Source organism: Silurus aristotelis, assembly GCF_946808225.1.
Source record: "Silurus aristotelis genome assembly, chromosome: 12".
Taxonomy (NCBI): domain Eukaryota; kingdom Metazoa; phylum Chordata; class Actinopteri; order Siluriformes; family Siluridae; genus Silurus; species Silurus aristotelis.
In genome coordinates, this window is record NC_139585.1 from 14,116,423 (window position 1) to 14,136,690 (window position 20,268).

At 37.1% G+C, this 20,268-nt stretch overlaps 2 protein-coding genes and 1 long non-coding RNA gene across 4 annotated transcripts; 2 read left to right on the forward strand and 1 right to left on the reverse strand.

Moving 5' to 3' along the window:
* The first annotated feature begins 1,623 nt into the window (after positions 1-1,623).
* Positions 1,624-6,375, forward strand: LOC310734209. 2 transcript variants are annotated; one of them, XR_014535991.1, is made up of 2 exons: positions 1,624-2,045; positions 3,791-6,375. It is a non-coding gene; the product is annotated as an uncharacterized lncRNA (long non-coding RNA). The 2 variants fall into 2 exon arrangements; XR_014535992.1 differs by having other exon boundaries at positions 1,624-1,937.
* Positions 6,376-8,704: 2,329 nt separating this feature from the next.
* Positions 8,705-11,199, forward strand: LOC310734196 (elastase-1). The gene is made up of 6 exons (XM_083555923.1): positions 8,705-8,837; positions 9,036-9,145; positions 9,232-9,326; positions 9,587-9,867; positions 10,005-10,168; positions 10,679-11,199. Exons 1-6 carry the CDS (start codon positions 8,711-8,713, stop codon positions 10,856-10,858), a joined length of 957 nt encoding a protein of 318 aa, XP_083412049.1. The 5' UTR covers positions 8,705-8,710; the 3' UTR covers positions 10,859-11,199.
* Positions 11,200-11,386: 187 nt separating this feature from the next.
* Positions 11,387-16,735, reverse strand: timm23a (translocase of inner mitochondrial membrane 23 homolog a (yeast)). Its single transcript, XM_083555937.1, has 8 exons — positions 16,372-16,735; positions 15,485-15,543; positions 15,240-15,333; positions 15,069-15,153; positions 12,984-13,042; positions 12,730-12,840; positions 12,117-12,579; positions 11,387-11,940 (listed from the first exon to the last, which is right to left on the reverse strand). Exons 1-7 carry the CDS (start codon positions 16,469-16,471, stop codon positions 12,467-12,469), a joined length of 621 nt encoding a protein of 206 aa, XP_083412063.1. The 5' UTR covers positions 16,472-16,735; the 3' UTR covers positions 11,387-11,940; positions 12,117-12,466.
* Positions 16,736-20,268: the final 3,533 nt, after the last annotated feature.

Genomic DNA, 20,268 nt, shown 5'->3' on the forward strand with positions numbered 1-20,268 from the left:
GTCTAGCTACACTGTCCCCCGCCAACACCTTACAGTCTCCAATCTCCTTCAGGTTGCATCTCCTACACAGAAGATAATCCACCTGTGTGCACCTTCCTCCACTCTTATACGTCACCCTATGATCCTCCTTCTTCTTAAAATACGTGTTCACCACTGCCATTTCCATCCTTTTAGCAAAATCTACCACCATCTGCCCTTCCACATTCCTCTCCTTAAAACCATACCTACCCATCACCTCCTCATCACCTCTGTTCCCTTCACCTACATGCCCATTAAAGTCTGCCCCAATCACCAATCGTTCTTTCCTAGGTACACCATCTACCACTTCATCTAATTCACTCCAGAATCTTTCCTTCTCCTCCATCTCACAGCCAACTTGTGGAGCATAGGCACTGATGACATTTATCATCATCCCTTCAACTTCCACCTTCACGATCATCACCCTATCAGAAACTCTCTTCACCTCCACTACACTCTTACTGTACTCTTCCTTCAGAATCACCCCTACACCATTTCTCTTCCCATCCACACCATGATAAAACAGTTTAAACCCACCTCCAATGTTCCTGGCCTTACTCCCTTTCCACTTGGTCTCCTGAACACACAACACATCTACCTTTCTCCTCTCCATCATATCAGCTATCTCTCTCCCTTTACCCGTCATAGTACCAACATTTAAAGTACCAACCCGAACCTCTACTCTCCTACACTGCTCCTTTTCCTGCCGTCTCTGTAGACGCCTTCCTCCTCTCCTTCTCCTCCTTCGGCCAACAGTAGCCCAATTTCCACCGGTACCCTGTCGGCTAACGATACCTGTGGCGGTCGTTGTTAACCCGGGCCTCGACCGATCCGGTATGAAATTCTCATTTGTGATCCGCATATTTGATTTGGCACATGTTTTACGCTGGATGCCCTTCCTAACGCAACCCTCCCCATTTACCCGGGCTTGGGACCGGCACTAAGAGTACACTGGCTTGTGCCCCCCTAATGGCTGGGTTATATATATATATATATATATATATATATATATATATATATATATATATATATATATATATATATATATATATATATATATATAATATTAAAAATGGAGTTAAATAGACTTTGAAATAGGTCCTACCCACTAAAAATGACAATATTAGTGCTTATCAATATCAAAGATATGTGATAAATGTAACACATTTAGGAATGTATGCCATTGATACTGGGCACACGAGGACACTTGTACTCTGGCATTAATGGTGTGGAGCATAATGTTTTTCTGACAGCCACTATTCTATTTTCAAAACCTGTTTTCTAAGGTGCTGTTTTCATTGTTCCCACGGCAACCTTAAAAATGTCATGATGAAAATTCATTGGGCTCCCATTGAGCATGGCTGTTTCTATAGCAACCAGAAGAAAGATTGGCTGAAAACTGGATGAGTAAGAGACAGAAACTGGGTGCATGTGTGTGGACGGTATGTGAGAAAGGAACAAAAAATTGCAAAAATAAAGTATAGAGTGAAAAAGGGGAGTAAAGTAAGTAAAGCACATAAAAAAGACATTGCACTACTAATCCACAGTATGTATCTTTTTTATTGGCTTTAGTAAATAAGTAAGGAAAGGGTCAACGAGCTGAAGGATCATGATTGCAGACAAAATTCCTGTATCACTCCACTTTCTCCAGTGTGACCTCCCACCACCATCCTCACCGAGAACACCACACTCTCGTCCCCACCTCGAACCCTCCTCCCTCCACCAAGGATTTGTCTCTCACAGACAGAGTCTGTGGTTTGTAATCAGATGACAGAAGGCAATAATCCAACACTACACTCACTTGCTACGTTTCATACGCTTCTTCAAGAGCACGCAGGAGGAGAAGAGAAAAAAAGGAGGAGGAAAAAGAGGGACTGAGGTGAAAGCCTTCTAGACGACTAGACCGGGGAATGTGGGAGGTGTGTATATGTAAAGTGTCTGTGTGTGAGACAGATGAGTGCATGTGGAGTTACCTGTGCAAGGGTTTCTCTACCAGATGGGAATACAGACTGGAGTGTGACTTGACAGTAAGTAAAGGAAAGTAAGGGGTGTATGCAAAGAAACAATAATGGTGGGAGGAGGAAACCTTCCTGTTTTTCCTTTATATGTGTGTTTTTTGTGCTCAGACTGTGTTTAAGAGGACAGGTTTATGCTTTAGGAGTCAGAAAGAGGATATGTTTAATGATTCAGGTATGTAGTGAATTGATATAAAACATAGAACAGGGTTGTTTTTGGATCTAGCTAAAGGAAAACTGTTACGTCTTTCCACAATGGCCTTGGAAGTGGCCCAAGGGTGTCAGCACACATATTACTGGGTTTCAGTCATATTGCTAGCATTTATGTTTACAAAATAATTTTTTGACCTGACATATCAAGTCATCTGATGTTTAAGTCTCACCCTTTTAATAAACGGCAAATATTGTTTATAAACATACACATGTATTTATTACAAATTATAACAAATTGGTTCATTTTGGTCCACATAATTTTGTGGTTAATGATTACAAGCATGTGCCTGAGTGTCTTGCCAATAAGCATTTTACTCATTAAAATCATAGTAATTCACACATCAATATGAATTCAATATTTATAACGCATCATACAGTAAATGTATTTATTGCATGCCGTATATAACATGCTTGTTTATTTTTTCATGCTTGGTCAATCTCTGTATAGTTGATCATGTGTAGTTATATTTACATGCATACTGAGAACATAATGCATTATGTTTTCTGTTCATAAAATAATGTAGATACTGATGTTAGTTTATTTCAATGTATAATACTTTTTTGGGGAATCTGTAGTTTGATATAATTATCAGTAAGACTCAAGACATGCTGGAAAGATTGTAGCTCATAGTCTACTCTCTACGTGTGTGTATCCCTTGGGAGCACGCACTAAGTTACCGGGGAAAAAGAGGTCTGGTCTGATCTGATCTGATCTGATCGAATCTTTTATTACTGTTGTCACTGCAACCTCCAGTAGAAACATCGAAAATAAATGAACAAGCTCTGAAGTCGTGTGACGATATGGCATTATGTGCTGTAACCTTGAACACTAAATTCATAAGAATGTTTCCAGACTACACTACAGTTAATATTGCACTGGTGAAGTGATTAGTAAAACAATAATTGTATTATGACAGCTTGTATAAAAACAGCTTGTCCAACTTTTTTTTCGTGTGTGTGTGTGTGTGTGTGTGTGTGTGTGTGTGTGTGTGTGTGTGTGTGTGTAGACTCAGAGTTGTGATCAAGTGACTAAACTGCAATATAAACACATCAAGTCTACGTAATCTGTATGTGTATAAATAGTGTGAATCTTGAGCATGAGGGTGATCTTCCTTTAGCTGTAATTGCTTCCTCTTGTAGTTACTTGATTTTTAATTCCTTCATCCTGAAGAGGTGACCTGATCTCCCCACTCTCAGCTGTGCCCAATCCTAAAGCTCAGCTTGTGCTTAGCCTACTGTAATCTGATCAGTTAGTAAGTGTGTGTCTAATTTTATACACATTTCTTTTTATATTTGTGGTAAAAAAAAAAAAGAAAAAAGAAAAAAAAAACACCTAAAGAGCATATAGTTATAAATACCAATACACAAATTACATGCACAGTATGAGTTAAAGAAAAGTATTTACTTGTTTAAACTGTTCACTGGTCCCCTGTGATGGACTGGAGTCCCATACTGGGGTAAATTCAAACAGTTTATGTTGGCTGTCTGAAGGTGAATAAATGAACTGGTATTGCTTTAAATTAACAAACCTTTCTTTCCAATAGGTTTTTCTATATGGCACAGGAAAAACACCCTGAATCTGGACTCTACACCTCTAGCAAATATCTTGGTTTTGCCCAAGCAGAGATGGAGATTGATGATGAGCGACCAATTATTTCTTTATCCAAGAGTTCCTATGATATGGTTGACAGTCCTGCTCAGCGAATGGAGCTACCCTGGTGCAGGCAACATCTCTGTAAAAGTGTCACCAATACAGGCTACACTCAGAGGCCTGCCAATAGAGGAGGTTCTATAACAGGCAAGCCTTCTCCTTTGGAGTTTGAGGAACATAGTATCGCTGTAGGTGGTGTTACCACCACTCCAGAGACTGTTATGTTTTGTGAAAGAGCCACAAGGCCCTGGAGCATCACTGAGAACTCTAAGCAGGTATACAATGCTGAAAGGTGTGCACCATGTTCCCCGTTAATGCACAGGGATTTGAGGATGGGCTATTTAGAGGGCAGGGGGTCATGTTGCCAGTGCCATGCAGAGGAAAAACTGAAAGTTAGTAATAAAATGGTTTGTGGGATGTTGTCTCCTGCTTTAGGCACCAGGCTCTGCCTTAGGAATGCACACAGCCTTGCACAACAAGGGATAGATGAAAGATTTTGTATGCAGAGTCCCTTTAAAGGTGAAAGCCACTATTTACCAGCATGCAGGTCTGCATGTGTTCATAATGCACCGAATACTAGATCCTTAAAAAACACTTGTCATGTTGTGCCCTGTTCTGGACATTTATTAAATCCACTATCCTGTACAGGAAGTTCTTGTTTACATGAAAGGTTACCTTGGAATGGTTTTCCACCTCTAGTGTCCTCTGTCAGCGAGACAGGACTAAACAATCGTGCTGCAGGTCACTGCTATGGAGCTGAAGCGTGTAAAAAGAACAATTCTACTTTCAGACCAGAACAAAGTAGACAGTCTGGGGTTGGTCATCGAACTGTAAGAGATGCCTGCAACATGACATATCAAAAGGACTTCAGAGAAATTGGTGTGCAAACCATATCTACAGATTCCCTTATTTCTCCTCTCTCCAATGCTTTCCCTGATATCAGTATGACATTTTGTCCAGGTTTAGACACATGTACAGATGTAGAGGATGTGGAAACCAGGATCTCAGTAAAGGAGGTAGAGTGGGATGCAGAGGGAATGACATGGGAGGTTTATGGGGCAGCTGTAGACCCAGAGGAGCTTGGCCTGGCCATTCAACATCATCTAGAGCTTCAGATCAAAGAAACAGCAGCTGCTGCTGCTCAGAAGAAAACAGCTGCAGAGAACAATGGTCCCTCAATGCAACAAAACAATCGGGAGAGGAAGGGTGTAAGAGTAGTACGATTACTTTGTGGTCCAGCTTGCTGCTCGCATTCTACTGCTGTAGATGACTAAGGAGTTCAATGAAATTGTACGTGTAAGAGCATGTAAACTGCCTTTGAAACTTCGCACTTTTTTAATTAATATGAAAGATTAAGGACCTGACAGGGTATTTGTCTGTTAATCCCTTAAAGTGCCAGTTTATTAATCAGTTATTACTTTCATAACTATTAAAGGCAAGATTTGGGACATTTCCACTCAGGAACATCTTTATGGCAATACTTGAAACTAGCATACATGTACAATATACCTGAGTAAATTTAGACCTGATCAATGTATTTGGGGGAAAATGGATAACTTCTTGGGGCAATTGGCTAGGTCACAATCTTGTAAATAAAATTTAAAAAGCCCTTTAATAAACACATAGATGATCTTATCATAGAGGAGATTAAGTTCACAGTTAAGACCTACTCACTTTAAATATTGTAACCTAAAGATTATGATTATAAATATGATTACATCTATTATGCTTTACATGATAACTGCTAGCGGGTATACATTTAAACTGCATACATGCATCATTTTAAACCATAAATAAGGTTGTATTGGTAAGATGTAAGATAATGGTGGTAGTGTTACATACATACTGTTAGGAAACCAAATATTATATTTTTTTTATGAAAACCTTATTAAAACTTAATTTATAGTTCTCTTATTTTGAAATACAAATTCTGAAACCATGTCCAAATGTTGACCATGTTGTTTCTCTTGAACCTAATGTGCAACCTAATTAAACTAAGCTCTGAAGATATTTAAAGTTTTAATATGATTTATTTTGGAAAACACATACTATTCAGATCAACATTCAATTAGTCAGTATTGGACTTAAACAATTAAACCATTTAGTGAGTCTTTTTACTATTTATCTTCCATAGGAATATTAAGATTCAAGGAAAGTGTTAGCAAAGCATTAATATTTGAATCGAACATGGTTCTTTCAAAAATAGAAATGTGTAAAGCTGTAACAGGTCATTAATGAGGATGCTTTTGTGTATAATGTGTGTATGTGTATCTTGCCAACTCTGGTGAAATCTCAGAGTGCACTTATAGCTTTATTCTTTGCCCAAAGCAAATCATATCTTTCTTTGGACCACAGCATTGTGATTCACTGTCAGTAATCATAATAAAGTAATATAAAAAGTTTAATAAAAATGATCTTAATATATGTTAACAAAAGCTTTTGTCTGAATAAATGCAACAATAAATTGTTTGAATCCTACAATCTGATTTTTCTTTTGTTTAGAATACATGAAATACAAGGTGATGTGGCATGACATATGAAAGCATGTTTGTGTTTACTTTTAAAATTTTAATTACGTTTTGTTTTTGGCTAAAATATTAAAGCGAAAAAGAGAAACCCGATGAGGATCCTTTTAAACTTGGTGAATGTTGTTCTGGTTAAAAAAATTATCTGGACATTCCATTGTCTTTTCATTGGCATTTTAAGCTATTGGATGATCAGGCACATTCTCTGCTATTGACAGTACTCGAGCACCTTGTCTCACTGATTTGTGTTGTGTTTTCTGTCTCAGGTTTTACTGTTTAGGGTAAACACAAGAACAACAACTCGGCCAGTTCAGTAGTGTTAGATAACAAGCTATCCAAATACTATTATAAATCATTAATATCAATAGTACAACATTATATAAAGACAGTGTAGTTTATAAAACGTATGCTTCAGTCAAAGCATAATCATAGCATGAACCAAAGCTCTACATCATGGTTTTTCAAAGCATCCACTTTCAGTTAAATCTGGATCCCATGATGCAAATACAGTCCAACCATTCTAACATTAATCATGTTAGACAACTCAGACTGGTTACATTTACATTGTGTTAAATAATTCAGAAACATTTCCTTTTCTCATTTACCTAAAACTACAGGTAGCACTAATGTCTTACAACTTCAGAATCCTGTTTTGTGTTAAGGTTACACATTTCAAATATTCTTTTAATTTCCTCACAGGTTTCCCATCTCCCTAAAAACTACAGGTAGATTGATTAACTCTGCTCCTTTTGGGTGAATGAGCAAGGAAAAAAAGCATATTACTACTTATATGTGTGCATTATTGCCCTGATAGGCACCAGCCCACCACAACCCTATCCTAGGAACTTATTGTGCTTAAGCGCTTACTGGAGGTGAATGAATGAATAAATTGGATTTATTTGGACAATTATGCTTTTAAATTGCCATTCAAATTAGGAAATAATTTTGTTTTTCAATTTCCTAACACCAATCATTTGGCTTGACCAATCAATCGGCTTATCACATCATATAACAAATACAGCAATAGACGTCCGTCATTATTTTTATCATCATAAATAACATTTGTAAGCCCGAGGATATACACGACTGACTTATTATGATTTAAAGGGAAAATAAAATAAAAGGAAAATATAACTGCATACTCTGCACCGTAATTTTAACCTCAATTTTATTCATATTATGCCATCTGCTGGTCAAACACGAGAGGCAGCTCATCATTAAATCATCGCTTTTTACACACACACACACACACACACACACACACACACACACACACACACACACACACACACACACACACACACACACACACACACGAATTTAACATACGTTTTTTTTTTGAGGTTTCACATATTTTCCACATGGATTTTTCACATGTAGTGCATGTGTTTTATGATTTTTCTATACAGTAATGTATACAGTATATAATGATAATTTAGCATTATTTCACATTTTGTCACTGGAATTATTTCTTAGGACTTAAAACTATGCCACCACTTTGCAAGTAGGAATGCAGCTATATACAACAATAAACTATTTTATTGCACAGAAAAATAAGACTACATTCCGCAGAAACCTTTCTTATTACTGCTTTTATAGAAGGTAGAAACATCTAGATACGTTTTTAGATACATCTGTCCCTGGTAATTATAGTATCTTGTTTTCCCAGACATAGCACCCTATAATATTATAATGAAAATTAATTTAGTGAATATTTAATCTTAAATATAATGTATATAATATGTATTATATAATATATAATATTAAATGTCTTATACAGTTATCTCAACTAATTACCCAAAAGGCTTGCAAATGTAAATCTTGTTTTTAACTTGCATGTTGTAGAACCATGAATTTATTGAATTTAGAATATATTGACCTGTCTTCTCTACCATTGTACAGAAACTTTGTAAGAAGACTAGGCATGTGAGCTTAGGTTCCTGACTTGGCTTTTTGTTAGAATGTCATATGATTTTCTGGAAATCACCAGATCTTCTGATCCAATGGTATAGTGTGGCTGGCAAGAGAAAGCACAGAGTATTCTACATTTTGCTCTGTAGTGATTGAGTATCATTTTGTAAAAGTGCTGATGGAACTCTTATGCTATGCTGGGTGTCAGGCAGCAACAAAAGCCCCTTCTGCCTCACCAGAACAATCTAGTGTGGAGGTGTATTGAGTCTTTTTGTCCAGGTACAGAGAGGTGGGACCAGCACAATGTGCAGCCTCTGCTTTTAGTATGGTATAAATGGTGATCCTTCAGACCAATGGCACTGTTTATGTAACTGTGGATGATGGCAGAGTGGAGCTTTTTGGTACAATTTGTGCTGCTGGTTTTGCTGGGTCTTACACTGGAGACAGCTTACGCCCATGTTTTCACCCCAAGTCGCCTCCAGCAAAACAAAATCCTCCAATTGGGTGAGCTATCAGGCTAGGTTATGACATACAAATGTATACCACTTTAAAATAATACAAAAACATAATCAAGTTTATTAAAGTGTGTATCAGAAAGAGCTTTATCCCTTTTTTGTATATCATATGTATTGCCTGGCATTGTGTAATTACCCTTTAAATGCAGTTCGGTTAAAATTAGGAGTTGTTATTTTGTATCTACAGACTGGCCCAAGGACTGTGGCCTGGCTCACTTCAAACCACACACCACAGAACGCATTGTTTCAGGCAATGAGGCCAGACCCCACTCATGGCCATGGCAGGTCTCATTGCAGGTAAGTGGCTTTTAAGAGATAAAAAATTAATTAAGATTTACAAGAGACTGTAATGTCAGCTTTTTACAATCTGTCACACCCTATAGGTTCGGCCTAGAGGCAGCAAACACTATGTCCATGTGTGTGGTGGAACCCTGATTCACAAAAACTGGGTGCTGACTGCAGCCCACTGCTTCCAGAAGTATGAATTTGTGTTTTAAAACGCATAGCAATTACAACATGAAAAAGAGTAACAGGCCACTACAGTGGGGAGCAATACAAAGATATGAAACTTAAAGTATATACAATTTGTCAGTGAACATGTTCAAATAGAAATAAAATTTTAACAATAAAAATCCAGATAGAAGTTATAGTAATCTAAGTTGATCTGAAGGCCCCATCTAATATACTATTTTAATAGCCTTTACCTAATTAAAGACAAGATCTGTTCTTACTCTTAAGGGGTAAAGCTGAAGAAGCAGGTAATTGGCGTATCGTTTTGGGGAAGCACCGGCTGAAGAAATCTGAAGCTGCCGAGCGTATTTTCCCTGTGAAGAGAATCTACAGACATGAACATTTTCGCTACCCATTGCACAGTGAACTGGATTATGACATAGCCTTGGTTAAAGCAGGCACGGACATCCTGTCCAGCAACTTTATCCGCTACGCCTGCCTACCGCGTAAGCAGACCAACCTAACACCTGGACATTTCTGCTGGGTGACCGGCTGGGGCGATACACGAGGTACCTGAAATCTCATTTGCTGCCACCAAAATATTAAAGGAAGGAAATCAAGAAAATCATCAAGGAAAAAGATAAAGTATTTAACACAGGCCATAAATGCATATACATCATGATGTGGTGACTTTTATGAATCGCAGGTGGGAAAGATAATGTGTCACTGGCTGAGTCACTAAACCAGGCCCGTCTGCCCATCATTGACCACAAAACATGCCGACAGAAGACGTTTTGGGGAGAGCGTGTGAGGGAGTCCATGATCTGCGCTGGCTTTAGAGACACAGAAGGACCCCCTGCTGCCTGCCAGGTAAAGGGATAAAGAGATTTTGGAGAGCTAATAGTGTTATTAAAATTAAACTTTCTAATATAAGATTAAATTAATTAATAACTTTGGTGCTTACTAGAACATTAAAAAAAAGTTTACTTATTTATACATATTCTGAGAAATAAGGTCAATAATATAGTTTCCTATAATACAATCGTAAAATCTTATTTGTACTTGAGGGATCTAAAAAAGACTTTTACAAATAAAATGTTAATATTGATAAAATGGAAAGTTAGTGATATATCCAAATTATAAAATAGAAGTTAACTCATGTCTTGTCAAAGATAAATAATAATAATAATTAATATTATTTATTTTTACTATTTTCCCTAAAAAGTTCCTAATTCTTTTTCACTTATGCTTCATAACTGTAATTTCATATTGAAGGTGGAAAAAGCTTTAGCTTAAAGCGCAAGTAAAAACTTTTTAGGGAAAACATTAAAAATAAATAATAATATTAATATTAATTTAAAAAGTGCTTTCTCCATCCAGGGAGATTCAGGTGGTCCTCTAATGTGTCAAGTGGGCGAGGATCGCTGGGAGGTGCGAGGCATAGTGAGCTTCGGTCCTATCGGCTGTACAGTGGAAAATAAGCCCAGCGTTTTTACTCGAACTGCTGCTTACATTCCCTGGATTGAAGCCACTCGCATCAGGGACTTCTTTTTCCACTGATCTCTGTGACTTTAATGTGAAGCAAGTCAAACTCAAAAGGTTGGACAGTTGTAGAGTGACCATAATACCTGCACCTGGCATGTGTTCAGAGCCACCCATTTAATCATCCATCTGCACTGCACAGAACAGAGCTCTAGGAGAGCATTCAGTTTGCCACTGATGTTAGCAGTTTTAGCTGCAGTGTGGGTCATTCAGTGCATTACTTACATGACTTTGCAGCTATGAGGTCCTTATACTAGCTTCATTTAAGGGCATTTAAGCTGCCACGTTCTGTCTTTTTTAAAATGTAATACAATACAAATCAAGTAATAAACTGGTAATTACCTCTATTCTCAATGAAAGATTTTTTAATGATTTATTTTTAATACTGACAGGCCTGAAAACTTCTCAGACCAAAGGTAGGTTTTGGGCCGATTGTGTGGGGTGAAAAAAAAAATTTGGGGAATCTTTTAAAAAAATAAAATGGTATTTCTTTGCCAAAATAGAAGCTTCAATTTTCCTACAGATAACCAGTAACATAATCAATAGTGTATATAAATAGCAATTTATTCATCTTGTTATCTGTTTACCCTGGATGGGATGGCATTACATCGAAGGCACCATATACATGTTGTTCATAAACATTTCTGCTATTTCACAAATAACTAAAACCTCCACAACCTTTTAATTTATTTTAGTTGATTTACATTATCCGATAGGTAGCTAGATCTATCATATCAGAAAACAAATTCTGTATTGCTTTGGAGATTTTTTTAGGTCCAAACATATTTCTCAAATACAAGCTTGTTAATATTTTTAACATCTTATCAATTTTAAATTTAATACTTGGAAGGTTGTTATATTAAATATGCAGGAATATTTTACACTTTTAAAATAGAATTTGAACAAGAATATAGCTGAGATGTGGGTGAAATCTCAAGAGAATTTTAAACAGTGTGGGTTTCAGTAACCATAACAGGAGAACTTGTTTTATTTAGAGTATAGTGTTGAAGACCATTTCCATCTACTGCACACACTCCACTCTCCTGTCATCATTCTACAAGTCTGATATTGGGTACTGTAAACTCAGTTTACATGGTGAAGTGCAGATTTCACCATGATTCACCAGATTTCACCATGCAGCTTGCATGGTGAAATCTGTCAAAAGGGTAAAAAAAAAAAAAAAGCCCTATATATATATATATATATATATATATATATATATATATATATATATATATATATATATATATATATATATATATATATATATATATATATATGTATATGTATATGTATATGTATATGTATATGTATATATGTGTGTGTGTGTATTAATTTTAAGTCCTAACTTTTGAACAACACATTTAATCAATTATAATGTTAGTCAGCCTAGAGATGGCCTGCAGTACAACACATACATGTGCATGTACTTCATATGTTTTGAGTAAATTGTACTCGGCTGAATCTTTCTTTTTGATTATACACCTCACACAAGGCATTATACTCCTTCAGTAAAGCCTGTAATAAATATGGTGGTCCAAGGATGCCAAACATTTGGCCATAGAACAAAAGACGATAAGGGTAAGTTTAGAGTAAAAATGTCCACAGTTTGGTCTAAGGTCCTCTTCAATAATGCATAGGAGTCCTGCCTTTGAGGTGATCCCAGTTGTTGTAAAGGGCATATAATCCCGATAGGGCTAATCCAAGAAGACCTCCTCTGGCAACTCCTTTTAGTCCACCTAATACAAAGATATAGATAAAACACAAATTAGGACAGAGTGAGAATGCGTACAATTAAAATAGCTAAATATAATATAATATAAAAAAGAACCCTTATTGCGTATGCTATTGTTTTTTCTATTGAAAACATTAAGTTGATTTTCACTCACCTGTGGATTTAAACATCATCCCTGTTAATGTGCCAGCAGTTACTGTGTTAAGGTCGTCTTCTGCTCCTCTGGCCTTTTCAATAGCTACACCAAACACACTGTACAGCAGAGCTAAAGAAAATGAAAAAAAAAAAAACAGAAAGAGAGAAAGAGGTGATCTTGGTGATGCAGTTTACCCTGCGTGCTCATGAAGGTTATATATGGTCATTTTCTTACTTAAAAAAATGCATTTCGTGTATCTTCACACGTCTTACCTACTGATCCTAATGTGTTAGCCCAAGACGCTCCCTGCCGTGTGACCATGTTAATAATTCTGGAATAGAACACAGATTTAAACAAGATTTATATTTACATGAAAAACACAAATTTCTTAAAATTTTTACAGTTAGGTGACGTGACGACTTTTTTTTTTTTTTTTTACATAACTGTAAACCTTTTTCCAAAAATCTTTTGAAAATATTTTTTTGTTGTTAAAGACACTAGAGGTTTGCACTGAGCCTGTGCTACTGCAGTTGTGACACACACACGCACGCACACACGTATGTCAGATGTGTTGTAATAAAAAAACTATTTATATATATATATACAGTGGGTACGGAAAGTATTCAGACCCCCTTAAATTTTTCACTTTTTGTTATATTGCAGCCATTTGCTAAAATCATTTAAGTTCATTTATTTTCCTCATGAATGTACACACAGCTCCCCATACTGACAGAAAAACACAGAATTGTTGACCTTTTTGCAGATTTATTAAAAAAGAAAAACTGAAATATCACATGGTCCTAAGTATTCAGACCCTTTGCTGTGACACTCATATATTTAACTCAGGTGCTCTCCATTTCTTCTGATCATCCTTGAGATGGTTCTACACCTTCATTTGAGTCCAGAAATTTTTGATTATACTGATTGGACTTGATTAGGAAAGCCACACACCTGTCTATATAAGACCTTCCAGATCACAATGCATGTCAGAGCAAATGAGAATCATTAAGGTCAAAGGAACTGCCTGAAGAGCTCAGAGACAGAATTGTGGCAAGGCACAGATCTGGCCAAGGTTCCAAAAAATTTTTTGCTGCACTTAAGATTCCTAAGAGCACAGTGGCCTCCATAATCCTCAAATGGAAGATGTTTGGGACGACCAGAACCATTCCTAAAGCTGGCCAACCGGCCAAACTGAGCTATCGGGGGAGAAGAGCCTTGGTGAGAGAGGTAAAGAAGAACCCAAAGATCACTGTGGCTGAGCTCCAGAGATGCAGTCGGGAGATGGGAGAAAGTTGTAGAAAGTCAACCATCACTGCAGCCCTCCACCAGTCGGGGCTTTATGGCAGAGTGGCCCGACGGAAGCCTCTCCTCAGTGTAAGACACATGAAAGCCCGCATGGAGTTCTCCAAGATGGTGAGAAATAAGATTCTCTGGTCTGATGAGACCAAGATAGAACTTTTTGGCCTTAATTCTAAGCGGTATGTGTGGAGAAAACCAGGCACTTCTCATCACCTGTCCAGTACAGTCTCAACAATGAAGCATGGTGGTGGCAGCATCATGCTGTAGGGGTGTTTTTCAGCTGCAGGGACAGGACGACTGGTTGCAATCAAGGGAAAGATGAATGCGGCCAAGCACAGGGATATCCTGGACGAAAACCTTCTCCAGAGTGCTTTGGACCTCAGACTGGGCTGAAGGTTTACCTTCCAACAAGACAATGACCCTAAGCACACAGCTAAAATATCGATGGAGTGGCTTCACAACAACTCTGTGACTGTTTTTGAATGGCCCAGCCAGAGCCCTGACTTAAACCCAATTGAGCATCTCTGGAGAGACCTAAAAATGGCTGTCCACCAACGTTTACCGTCCAACCTGACAGAACTGGAGAGGATCTGCAAGGAGGAATGGCAGAGGATCCCCAAATCCAGGTGTGAAAGACTTGTTGCATCTTTCCCAAAAAGACTCCTGGCTGTATTAGATCAAAAGGGGGCTTCTACTAAATACTGAGCAAAGGGTCTGAATACTTAGGACCATGTGATATTTCAGTTTTTCTTTTTTAATAAATCTGCAACAGTGTCAACAATTCTGTGTTTTTCTGTCAATATAGGGTGCTGTGTGTACATTCATGAGGAAGAAGAATGAACCTAAATGATTTTAGCAAATGGCTGCAAAATAAAAAAGAGTGAAAAATTTAAGGGGGTCTGAATACTTTCCGTACCCACTGTATATATTTTATTTTTTTTATTTTTTTTTTTATTACAACACATCTGACTTATAACTCACTTATAAATCAGTCCTCATATTTATTAGGAATTTAATCACAGCATGTGACATATGCAGCATCAGATTTCAATACTTACTGTACATTTCTGGGCTTTGACCATGCCATATCTCGGGTCTCCTTTAGGCCCAGTCGAAGCCCATTCAGCGTTCCAAAAGCGGCACCTAAAAAGTAACAAACACAAATATTCAAATACTGGCATTCTAACAGGTGATCACTGAAAAAATTGGACGTAAAAACAACATTTCACCAGTCATGCACGATCCTCCAATAGTGAAGAAGGCTAGTTCGAAGCGGCCACGGGTTTTGTTAGCTCCACTTGGCAATATGAATTCATCTGTATCCTAAGGGACAAGACAAATAGAAAAACTCTTACTATGCATGTCAGGATTTACTTTATCAGGCCAATAAACAAAGGATGGCTAAAATGCTGTTTTAAAAACATTTAAAAAAAAAACAGGATAAGTAATAAAGATGATGACTGACTGCACAAACCTGGATAAGGTAGCGAGGGTCAACATTGAGGTAGGGTGAGATCGGGTTCACTCCAGTCACTGATCATGAAAAGTACAAATACAACAATGGTTAAAACACACAAAACAAATCTTTATTTTACCAAGTTACCAATTTGAGTGTTGCTGAAGTAAGAGCACCTCTAAATGACTGCTTTTAAGCATTAAATGTTAAATGGCACTGAAGGAACATTACTGCATATTTATATTCACTGTTTACTGCTGATGTTTAAGTTTATACAACATTCTGCTCATTGCCTGACTTATTATTTGGGCACATACTTTTTTTTAAAAGCCTTTGCTCATACACAATCTTTTTATATATAAAATGTACACCACATACTTGTCTGTTACTGCTTGTTAGTTGCTCTCATTAAACACTGCATGCTAGTCACATTAATTACTTTTAGTACACCTTGTATCTGTTTTCAATCTTAATTCTACAAAACACATAAAACAGAGGACTGGGTGTCTGCTAAAATTGAATCACAGACATAAATATTACATTATTGCTATTACTTGGCAAATGTATTTGTACGTATTAAGCGTCAGTACCAGTGTGTACACAAACGTTTATATCAGGTTTTTTGTATTGCTACTTGTTTGAAAACACATTTTGTACATTCTTCAGTACTCGTATGATGACAAACTTAATTATAATTCAGATTTATTATTACTAGTTATATTAGATATACTAACTCAGGACAGCTGGTGGCACACTTTTCAATTAAAAAAGCCACACAGGGTTCAATAGTCCATGCCGGATGCCCCTAAGGTTCAGTGGACCTGACTGTGTTATGAGACTGTGAGATGTAATAATGTTTAATCAGGGTTTGTCGCCAAGGTTAAAATAACCAAGCCCGTACTTACATGCCACTCCAGAGAGAGCTGTGTTTGAATACTCGGATGCCCCACCACCAAAAATGCTGCCAAATTTATAGGCGCCTGATCCCGGAGTGTTGTTATCCATGATCCGGACGATGACAGGCCTGATAACTAACCTGATAAGATTAAACTAATGCGAACAGCTAAAGCTGGATCTGTAAGTAAATCAGGCAAACAGCTCATACAGTGTCTTTCAGTGATTATATAGATACCAAGTTACTCTCCTTTATAACTAAAATGCCGAATGTTTAACGATACAGTTGAAGGACAAGTTCTTTTTGATTGCCGGTTGCGTAAAACAGCATCTCTGACCTCCACCACGCTGTGCTGTCGGAAAACGGAAGGACGTTACACTGTCGTAAAAGTACCGAGATACAGGATTGGAGCGGGATCTGGACAACGTGTCAAGTTTAATCAATTGCATTATTTACTCTTAGAGTAAAATTTTATTATTTAAATACATTGCTTTTTAAATCTGGGTTTTCTTTTGAGGTTTTTTGGTAACATTATTTTTTTCCCCTCATAATTTTACGACACTTCTCGACCGTTTTTGGATGGGATATTTACTCCGCCCACCTCAGATTTCAACAGTTATAATCAGGCTCCCATAGAGGGCGCTTTAGAGCCGAGTTTACACTTTTACGCTAAACCCCTAAATTACAGTTTTTCTCAGTTGCTTTGGAGCATTTTCCGAAGCATCCCTAAGATTTGCAAATCAGTAAGTGCATTCCCAAAACAATGTGAACAAACAGCACAATACATTGGATTTTTTGCAAAAGCCTGTTTTTTGCTCAAAATCCTTAGTACTTCTCTCAAAAGTAAGCATTTGTGTCAATGAACATATTGCCATCCAAATAACGAATCCTTTTATCATTGTGTATGTTTATTTTAGTATTTCTTGATGTAAACTATGTTTCAGATTACAAGTATTAAAAATGCACAAGGCTGATTTGGCAACTATGAATTTCAACAGCACAAATTTACACATTACTGTATGTGGGATATTGATTGTAAGAGACTGGACAGGATTCACACTTCTTTTTTTTTTCTTTACTAGTGGACTGACAAAAAAATGACAATATAATGTCATTGTGATAGAAAATAAAAAGACATAAATAAAAAATTCCAAAAGGTAAACATAGGAAACACTTCTTAGGTAGAACTGCGCATGCCGCACTGTACAGTGCAATCTGTCTCTACCCCCTGACGTCCCAGTCTGATTTTCATCCACATCACAACAGATATTATCCCTTGCAATACCATTGTGAGGCCATGATTGACAACATGGTCCACAATAGTGGCTCTAATTTCATCTGAAATGTGTCTATGTCTCTGGCCTCTTCTTCCTCTTCCTCTATTTTGCCTCCTTACCCTTCCAGCATGCATCCTTATTCTAGGCTCTCGACCATGTTCGTTTCCTAGTTGTTCATCCATTTTCAACAATTGTAAATCTGTGTTTTTTTCTTTCGATATACACCCGGCAATTACAGTAAAGGTTCACGAGATTCAGTCTTGACCTATTTTAGAGAACTAGTTAATTATTGGTTGATCCAAAAGTGAATATGCCCCTTCATTAGTGACATTCAAGGTTTATCTGCACAATTCATCAATTCAAGACACATTTACCAAAAACGTTTAATAGAACTGTGAAGAAGAAGAGCTTGACAAATTTTGACAACTGGTTTAACCATTTTGCATTTAATGACTTATGCAATGAACTGGTGCCTAAATGTTTTGGAGGTTAAGACCATTTAGGTGAAACTAATATAATACATTTTGATCAACATTCTGTGCACCTCATAAAATAGATAATTTACAACCTATTACTGTATAAGCTCCGCCCAATTTCGATCTGAAATGACTGACATATCCACTTGTTTCTTGCTGTAAAAATGATTATAGGTATCACTTCGTGTTTTGTTTATGTGCGGTTTGTTTTTTTAGGTGGGAATATGTTACAAAGGTATTACATAAACTCAGGAATGACATGTGCTGTTTGTGGTTGCAAGTATAACCAGACAAATCTTAATTTGTGGCTTTAAAAACAGTGCTATATACACAAACCTAATGTTTAAGCGCAATGCCCCTGCGAGAGTGTATGACATGCCTGTCTTTCTTTGCCTGACTGCATTCTCTACCTTCAAAAAAGAAACAAAAGCCTTTCTTACTCTTTATTTTCTTTCCTCCCTAGGATTGTAGCTTTTTTTAGATGTAAAACACTAGTTAGCGCTCAAATCATGCTTCTACTACTAGCCTAATACTAATAATAATACTAATAATATAATACAATCATCATCAATCCCACTTCATATTAGGTGTCTATGTGCAGATGTTTCAAAAATAATTAAAAACAATTACCATGTTAGGTACAATTATATATACTAATATATAGATAATAATATAATAATATAATATATAGAGTTCATGTATTGCAAAACACTTGATGCAGCTGAGGTATGATATGGGAAAGGTTGGTACAGGTTTCATGGAATGGGTTGGTTTAAAGGGTTAGGGCTTGCAGTGTAATTTTAGATATAATTATATGCAGGTTAATTCACTGATCTTCCACAGTATTGCAGCTACTTGACTACATGAGCACCCTGCCATCTGTGTGACACCTGATGTTAACACTAAACCCATGCTTTATAGTGTGACACATTCCGGCTTTGACTCGGCCCTACATCAGCTTTTATTGACATGAAATAATTTCCCACATCAATGAATAGCACACGACCGACTTTATTACTGTGAAGGTATTGGTAAACCTGTCTGAGCTTTTCACAATGCTTATTGCCTTACCGTCGCAAGCAATTGATTCAACAAAGTAGCTAAAAACGCTACTGTACGTTATGCATGGCAACTTAAATTTTTCCTACCAATTTCTCTAGATCTCAAACTTTTTCAGCAGGAGGCCCCCTTTTGTAGGGTGAATCTTTTTGTGGCCACCTGCTTGATGTATTCTTTTTTCTTTCTCTGGAAAAAATTCTTGATTTTATTTTTTATTCTATACTTTTAATTTAGTTGTTGTGAGATGTCGGTTGAGTTTATATTGCTTCAATGCTTCAACGGATAAAATCTTCAAGCGCAGTGTACACTGTGGTCTGCCGTCAATACAGGTAGTCGTCGACTTACGACCACGATTGGGACCGACAGACCGGTCGTAACACGATGCCGGAAGCTGGTACGCACGATTTGGTCATAAGTAGAGTAGGCTATATGTACAGTACTGTGAAATTATGCCGGAAGCTGGTACGCACGATTTGGTCATAAGTAGAGTAGGCTATATGTACAGTACTGTGAAATTATGCCGGAAGCTGGTACGCACGATTTGGTCATAAGTAGAGTAGGCTATATGTACAGTACTGTGAAATTATGCCGGAAGCTGGTACGCACTGTTGTACGCCGATTGTGTTCGTAATGTCGAATGGCCGTAATTAGTCGTAAGTCGACGACTACCTGTACTATATATTCTATAAAGCCACATTTTATATGCGAGTCGTCAAATTTACGCAGTTTTTTTTCAACACATGGTATTAACTTTCACAGAGACACTGTATCCTCTATCTAAAAACGTATCAATTTTAAAGAGTCTTAACATTTATCAGTGTGTTGATGATGTGTCAAATGATTATTTTATTATAAATCATTTTTTTATTCATCATAGTTTACATACGTTGACAATCCTGACATACAGGTAAAAAAAAAAGAATAATTATTATAATTTTCTAATGTAGATTCTAGAATTTCTATGCGCCCCTCTCTAGCGACATCTGGTGGCCCCCTAGGGGACTGCGGCTCCAAGTTTCAGAACAACTGCTCTAGGGAAGGGAATGCTGATCTTGTCCTTAATAAATTGTCAGTGTGTGATCCTTCATATTGCTC